Source organism: Mirounga leonina, unplaced genomic scaffold (assembly GCF_011800145.1).
Source record: "Mirounga leonina isolate KUSES-001 unplaced genomic scaffold, KU_Mleo_1.0 Mir_150, whole genome shotgun sequence".
In the NCBI taxonomy this organism is placed as follows: domain Eukaryota; kingdom Metazoa; phylum Chordata; class Mammalia; order Carnivora; family Phocidae; genus Mirounga; species Mirounga leonina.
This window is the reverse complement of record NW_023270374.1, coordinates 26,820,781-26,828,892: the sequence shown is the minus strand read 5'-3', so window position 1 is coordinate 26,828,892 and position 8,112 is coordinate 26,820,781. Positions and strand designations below refer to the sequence as shown.

General features: G+C 43.0%; 1 protein-coding gene across 1 annotated transcript in view; it reads left to right on the top strand.

Moving 5' to 3' along the window:
• Window positions 1-4,442: 4,442 nt before the first annotated feature.
• The window catches only part of TRPC4AP (transient receptor potential cation channel subfamily C member 4 associated protein), a 74,373-nt gene continuing 70,703 nt past the window's right edge, over window positions 4,443-8,112 (top strand). The window contains exon 1 of the mRNA XM_035006170.1: window positions 4,443-4,460. Coding sequence (XP_034862061.1) covers window positions 4,458-4,460 — 3 coding nt within the window. The 5' untranslated portion in view covers window positions 4,443-4,457. The remainder of the gene's footprint in view (window positions 4,461-8,112) is intronic.

Genomic DNA, 8,112 nt, shown 5'->3' with positions numbered 1-8,112 from the left:
ATTTCATTTTTTATGGCTGCATAATATTCCATTGTATATATATAACACATCTTCTTTATCCATTCATCTGTTGATGGACATCTAGGCTCTTTCCATAGTTTGGCTATTGTGGACATTGCTACTATAAACACTGGGGTACAGGTGACCCTTCAGATCACTACATTTGTATCTTTGGGGTAAATACCCAGTAGTGCAATTGCTGGGTCATAGGGTAGCTCTATTTTCAACTTTTTGAGGAACCTCCATACTGTTTTCCAGAGTAGCTGCACCAGCTTGCATTCCCACCAACAGTGTAGGAGGGTTCCCCTTTCTCCGCATCCTCACCGACATCTGTCATTTCCTGACTTATTAATTTTAGCCATTCTGACTGGTGTGAGGTGGTATCATATTGAGGTTTTGATTTGTATTTCCCTGATGCTGAGTGATGTTGAGCACTTTTTCATGTGTCTTTGGCCATTTGGATGTCTTCTTTGCAGAAATATCTGTTCATGTCTTAGGGCAGGAACTTAGTCTTAAAGAAAATGTGGGATTTGTAGGAGTTGGGGGGATCCTACCCTGAGCATGGCCGGGGGCCTCTAAGGATCATGCCTGCCTGGAACATGGAGGGCCTGTGGAGGAACTGTAGGAACTGGGGTTGAATACTTAGGAGTAGAGCTGGATTGTATCGAGCCCTAAAAATGCCAGTTGAAAGCCATTGAAATGTACATATTCGTGGACAGAAAACTTAGGGGGGCACCTGGGTGGCTCAGTTGTTAAGCGTTTGCCTTCGGCTCAGGTCATGATCCCAGAGTCCTGGGATTGAGCCCAGCATCAGGCTTCCTGCTGAGCAGGAAGCCTGCTTCTCCCTCTCCCACTCCCCCTGCTTGTGTTCCCTCTCTCACTGTGTCTCTCTCTGTCAAATAAATAAATAAAATCTTAAGAAAAAAAAAAGAAAACTTAGGTGATAAAAATAATGTAATAATAATATTTTTTGGTGCTTATTTTGTGCTGGGCCCTGTGTTAAGTGCTTTATATTTATTATCTCATATGCAACTTAGAACAGTCCATTGAGGTATTTTCTCCGTATGCACATAAGCAAATTGAAGCTTCAGAAAGTCAAGTACAGTAGTTTTCTTCTATCCTGGGTTTTCGCTTTTCACCAGCTTAGTTACCAGTGGTCAGTTGTGATTGGGAAGCAGGTGATCATCCTTCTGAGTATTGTTAGAAGGTCAATAGTGGCCTGATGCTACGTGACGGTGCTTTACTTCATCTCAACATGTAGGCATTTTGTCATGTCACCCCATATCCCATGTATAGGCTCAGAGGATATCAAAAGGACACAGGAACTGGCTTGAAAGGACTACCACTGGTCAAATTTGAGGCAATTTGAGCATTAAAAGGAATAATGAAAGAGAAATCAAAACATACATCCCAAAAACTTGTATAAGAATTTCAAACTTGTATAAAGTTGTGTAAGATTAGTTTTATTCTTAATAGCCCCAAACTAGAAATAACCCAAATATCCATCAACAGGAGAATGGATAAATAAATTGTGTGTATTCATACAATGAAATACTTCCTGGCAGTAAAAAGGACTGGGCCACTGATACATAGAACAATATGGATGAATCTCAAAAACATTATGCCAAGTGAAAGAAGCTAAACGCAAAGACTACATACTGTATGTTTCTGTTGACATAAAATTCTAGAACAATGACAATGAACCTAATAATGAAAATCAGAACAGTGGTTGCCTGGAGGGCAGGAATTGACTGGCAAGGAGTATGATGAAATGGAGTGATAGGAATGTTCTATATCCATTGGGGCGTTGGTTAGATTGGGGTGTTGGTTACATGAGTATAAATATATGTCAAAATTCATCACACTGAGCACTTAATATCTGTGCATTTCATGATATATAAATGATGACCTAAGGAAAATAAAGTAACAACAGTAAAGGACTGTAACACATTACATAAAAAAGAATCTGTGGAAAAAAAAAAAAAAGAATCTCTGAGTCCATAGACCCCAGATAAAAAATGGAAGAGCCCCTTTTTCAGGAGAATATGATCTAATAAAAGGGGGAAGAAATGATAAAATTAGAAAATCACTATTTTGCAACCACCAGCACAGTAATCCAGGCAAAGATTGCCAAAGGATGCTAAAAACTACTGAGTGGAATTTGGGGAACAAGATATTCTCAGTCTTGAAGACAAGTTAGTTATTAATTACAAAGGGGAAAATGTACCTTTCCTTTTTTTCTTTTTTTTTAGATTTTATTTTATTTTATTTTATTTTTTTTAAAGATTTTATTTATTTATTCATGAGAGACAGAGAGAGAGAGGCAGAGGGAGAAGCAGGCTCCCAAGGAGCAGGGAGCCTGATGCGGGACTCGATCCCAGGACCCTGGGATCATGACCTGAGCCGAAGGCAGACGCCTAACCATCTGAGCCACCCAGGCGCCCTAGATTTTATTTTTAAGTAATCTCTACATCCAGTGTGGAACTCAAACTTACAACCCTGAGATCAAGAGTTGCATGTTCTACTGAGTCAGCCGGGTGCCCCCAAAATATACCTTTCCAATAAAGACATCTGGTAGACACCACCTTAGCCAAGAGATCAAACTTGGCATCATCGATAATAGGATAAATTTATGTTATTTCCTCCTGATGTGAAGCAATGGGAAAGACATGCCATCACCTTTGTAGTATTCTTGCTAAAAAGTTGAACCCTAGGAGCTAAGATGGCAGCCGAGTAGGAGGACCCTAGGCTGGTCTTGTCCGTGGAATACAATGAGATAACTATCAAATCATCCTAAATACCCCAGACGTCGGCCCAAAGACGGACAGAACAAACTCCACAACTAAAGGGAGAGAAGAAGCCTCATAGAAGAGGGTAGGAAGAGCGGAGACGTGGTTTGGGGGAGAAAGGGATCATGACTGCTGTGGAGGAGAGGAAGCTGCAGTCGAGGAAGGAAGAGAGAGACACACAGAGAGAGAGAGAGAGAGAGAGAGAAGCACACAGGGGAACCCACAAGGAGAACATTTCCCAGCCATTCGCTGGGAAAAAGAGAGGGGCTGATTTTCGTGAGTTCTTGCAGCCGGCGGGGTTTCAAGCCTGGAGCTTGAAAGGTGGGTGGGCTTGGCTGGGATAGAGCACGGAGGGCACTGCCCTGCTCCGGAGACAAGGCAGGCAAACACCCCGGGGGGCCGAGGGCATGGGAACAGCCATCTGAAGAGTGCCTGTGGCACACGGCGGGGAGATGATTTGCCCTTCTTGGAGGAGGCGCAGGGAGGTAGGATCCCTGGAGAGGCCTCTCTGAGCACCAGGCGAGGGCTGGCGTCATTTCTCTCCCCGCCCCGCAGCAGAAACACAGATACACCAGCAGGAGGCAGCACTGAGCCAGCACGGGCTGCCTCCCTCGCTTCCACCAAACCCCACTTCCCTGCTGTCTGGGGAGGCTGTCTTTGGGCTCAAGCTGTCCTCAGTCCCAGCGTGGCCGGCCCCTTGCCCAGGAGAGCGGCCCGAGCCCCCGCACATGCCGCGTCCCCTGACGAGAGAGTTCTGTGGGGCTGCAGTTCTTGTGCAGGCCGCCTCAGGTCCCATTTCACAAGCAGAGCAGAGCACACCTAGTCCAAACCCGCCACGCTCCGGCCAGGGACCACACACTGTCCACGTCCGGCGCGCGGAGCCCCGCGGATGACCCGCCTGAAGGCTGGAGCGCAGAGGGCGCGCGGCCCCCACCAGAGACGCTCACTCAGGTGCCAGGCGCCGGGCACTACATACGCACGGCTTCTTGAAGCCATTTCTCTCCGGAGTGGGAAACAAACAGACTTTTCTTGCACCCAGAAGAAGGCAGAGACTTAGACAAAATGCTAGATTAGAGGACAAGATCAAGTCATGGCCGGAGATCTAAGCTGGACAGATAGATGTAACATGCCCGACGGAGAATTTAAAGCAACAATCCTAAGGATACTCGCTGGGATTAAGAAAAGAATTGGGGGGGGGGGGCGCCTGGGTGGCTCAGTTGGTTAAGCGACTGCCATCGGCTCAGGTCATGATCCTGGAGTCCCAGGATGGAGTCCCAGGATGGAGTCCCAGGATCGAGTCCCGCATCGGCCTCCCTGCTCAGCAGGGAGTCTACTTCTCCCCCTGACCCTTCCCCCCCTCATGTGCTCTCTCTCTCTCATCATCTCTCTTTCAAATAAATAAATAAATAAATAAATAACTTTTTTAAAAATTTAAAAAAAGAAAAAGAAAAGAATGGAGGACTTCAGGGAGGCCCTTACCCCAGAGAGAAAAGAGTTTAGAAAAAAAACAACTCAGAAATGAAAACTATAATAACTGAGATGGGAAACAGGCTGACGCAATGAACACGAGGATGGAAAGAGCAGATCTCTCCATAGACACTTGGCAAGCCAGAAGGGAGGGACGTGATCTATTCGACGTGCGGAATAGGAAGAAAACTCTGATCGCAAATGGTAAGATTTTTTTTTTTTTTTGACGGTTGAGTAATATCCCATTGTCTATATATATATATATATATCTCACATCTTCTTTGTCCATTCATCTGTCGATGGACATCTGGGCTCTTTCCATAGTTTGGCTATTGTGGGCATTGCTGCTATAAACATCAGGGTGCAGGTGCCCCTTCGGATCACTATGTTTGTACCCTTTGGGTAAATACCCAGTAGTGCAGTTGCTGGTTCGTAGGGTAGCTCTATTTTTCACTTTTGGAGGAAACTCCATACTGTTTTCCAGACAAATGTGGAAATTAAGAAACAAAACAGAGGATCATAGGGGAAGGGAGGGAAAAATAAAATAAGACGAAAACAGAGAGGGAGACAAACCACAAGAGACCCTTAACTATAGGAAACAAACTTAAGAGTCTGTTTCTTGATCTCTCTCTCTTTCTCTTCCTCTCTCTCTCTTATTTTTTTCCCAGTGTTGCTGGAGGGGAGATTGGGGGGGGGGGATGGAGTAATTGTGTGATGAGCATTAAGGAGGGCAATTGATGGAATGAGCACTGGGTGTTATATGCAACTGATGAATCACTAAACTCTACCTCTGAAATAAATAATACATTATACGTTAATTAATTGAATATAAATTTTAAATAAAGATGAGAAATACCCAGCAATCAAGAAGACTATCCACAAAGGTCACCATTCAGAGTGGAAGGAGCGATCAAGAGTTTCCCAGACAAATAAGCACTAAAGGAATTTGTGACTATTAAACCAGATCTTAGTTATTGTCAAATGGTGTCCTTGTGAGATGTCATTTCCCATTCTATTCCTTTTTGGGTGATAAACATAGAATGCCAGATTTATTTGTTTTGTAGAACGTATTTATTTTTCTGTTACCTAATAACATTTTTTCTCTATATCCATAACAAAAAAAAAAAAAGTTAAGCCCTAATCCAGTCATGAGAAAATAGTCAGGAAGATCCAGGTGTAGGACATTCAGCAAATTGCCAGTGCTATGAAAGACAAAAAAGATGAGGGACTCTTCTAGACTAAAAGACACTAAAAAGACATGGCGTTCAAAAATGTATGATCCTTGGGCACCTGGGTGGCTCAGTTATTAAGCGTCTGCCTTCAGCTCAGGTCATGATCCCAGGGTCCTGGGATTGAGCCCAGCATCAGGCTCCCTGCTTGGCAGGAAGCCTGCTTCTCCCTCTCCCACTCCCCCTGCTTGTGTTCCGTCTCTCGCTGTGTCTCTCTCTGTCAAATAAATAAATAAAATCTTAAAAAAAAAAAAAAGTATGATCCTTGATTGAATCCTAGATTTGGGGGGAAAATACTATAAGGAACATTCTGGGGGCAATTGCAGACATTTGAACATGGAATATAGGGTAATATTATATCAACATTAAATTTCTTGGGTGTGGTGGTGTCATGGTTATTAGGAGCATGACCTTGTTCTTGGAGATAGATGCTAAAATATATGTGTATATATGTATATGTATGCAGATTGATAGGGAAAGAGAGAAAGAATAGATAAAATAAAACTCGGGCGCCTGGGTGGCTCAGTCGTTGGGCGTCTGCCTTCGGCTCGGGTCATGATCCCAGGGTCCTGGGATCGAGCCCTGCATTGGGCTCCCTGCTCAGCGGGAAGCCTGCTTCCCCTCTCACGCTCCCCCTGCTTGTGTTCCCTCTTTCGCTGTGTCTCTCTCTGTCAAATAAATAAATAAAATCTTAAAAAAAAAAACAAAAAAAAACCCAACTCCACAATGTTAACAACTGGTGAGTCCAAGCAAAGGAAATGTGTGTTCGTAGTATCACGCTTTCAACTTTCTGTAGATTTGAAAATGTTCCCCTAAAAAGTGGCGGGGAAAATAAGACAGTGCCAATAAAACTCTTGGCCAATGGTACGTGCTCCAAAAAAGAGTGGGTCTTACACAAGAGTATAAGCTCCAGGAGAGCAGAGACATTTGGTTTTCTTATTTAGCACAGTATTCCTAGCACCTACAACAGTGCCTGGCACTTAAGATGGTACTCAATAAACATTTTTGAAACAAATCACTGAGGGGCACCAGGGTGGCTCAGTCTGTTACGCATCTGCCTTCAGCTCTGGTCGTGATCTCGGGGTCCTGGGATTGAGCCCTATGTCAGGCTCCCTGCTCAGCGGGGAACCTGCTTCTCCTTCTCCTTCTGCCCCTACCCCTGCTCTTGCTGGCACTCTCTCTCTCTCTCCAATACATAAATAAAATCTTAAAAAAAAAAAAGAAATCACTGAGAGATTATACGTAAGATAAAAAAATATAATTAAAATACCCACCACAAGACAATGCATAACTACATGGGACAACTGTTTCTGTGGTCTGAATATAGCTGTGTCAGTTGCTTTGATTAAAATGACTTCTCTATGATTAAAAAATATGATTTAAAAAATTGCCCCAGAAAATCTTTCTGCCCAACTGAGATGAGTTTGGTAACTCATTTACAAGAAGTAATATTCTATGAGTAACATCAGCATGTTTGGTTAAACCATTTGGGATTACTGTGAGGAAAAAAAAAAAATTAGCCAGTTTAAGGGTTTCATTTTTTCTAACGCTGACCCAAATTGACATCAACTGACATCTTATGGGGAGGGGTGCTACGCCCTCTGGTGGTGAGAGATACACATCTGGTTTCTATGGGAAAGGCCTGCAGAACAGAGACGAAGCGGAAAGAATGGTTTTACCCAGAGATTTCTGAAAACTGATCTCCTTACTTCCTAGACACATGGTGACCTTAAAGACTGAATTTGATGTGATCATTTTTGACTCAATGAATAGCCAGCTTTGGGGAATGCCTGAGCCAGGCTGGGCTGAGCAAGGTACAAATTTAGAAATGGCAAGTGAGTTTTGTAGTTGAGTTACAGCTTAGGTGGAAAGACTTGTTCCCAGCATGATGAGTGCCAAGGGAAACCTGAAGGGCCGTTTGAAGTGTGAAATTTGTCAGGATCCTGTTTCCTCATTCATCCTGACAAGAATGAGAGTATACTCCACCATATACCTCGGGAAGAACTCTGGGCAGAATCCTGGGCCGTGATTACCCAGCGAAGCTGGCTGAGACAGCTCACCAATGCCCAGCCTGTATCCCTGGAAACACCTTTTCTTTTTTCTTAGTTTCTAATATTAAAAGATCTTTTTTTTTTTTCTGAGTGTAAAAATGATTCATGGGTGATAAAGAAGATGTGGTGTATATATATGTGATGGAATATTACTGAGCCATAAAAGAGAATGAAATCTTGCCATTTGCAATGACATGGATGGATCTAAGGGTATGATGCTAAGTGAAATAAATCAGTCAGAGAAGGACAAATACCATATGATCTCACTCATAGCAGAATTTAAGAAACAAAACAAGCAAGGGGAAAAAATAAGAGAGAGAGGAAAAGAGAGAGAAATCAAGAAACAGACTCTTAATTACAGAGAACTCATGTGGTTACCAGAGGGGAAGGGGTGAGGGATGGGTTAAATAGATGATGTGGATTAAGGAGTGCATTTGTAATGAGCACAGGGTAATGTATGGAAGTGTTGATACACCTGAAACTAATATTACACTGTATGTTAACTAACCGGAACTTAATTTTTTAAAAGATTTATTTATTTATTTATTTATTTATTTATTTATTTATTTATTTATT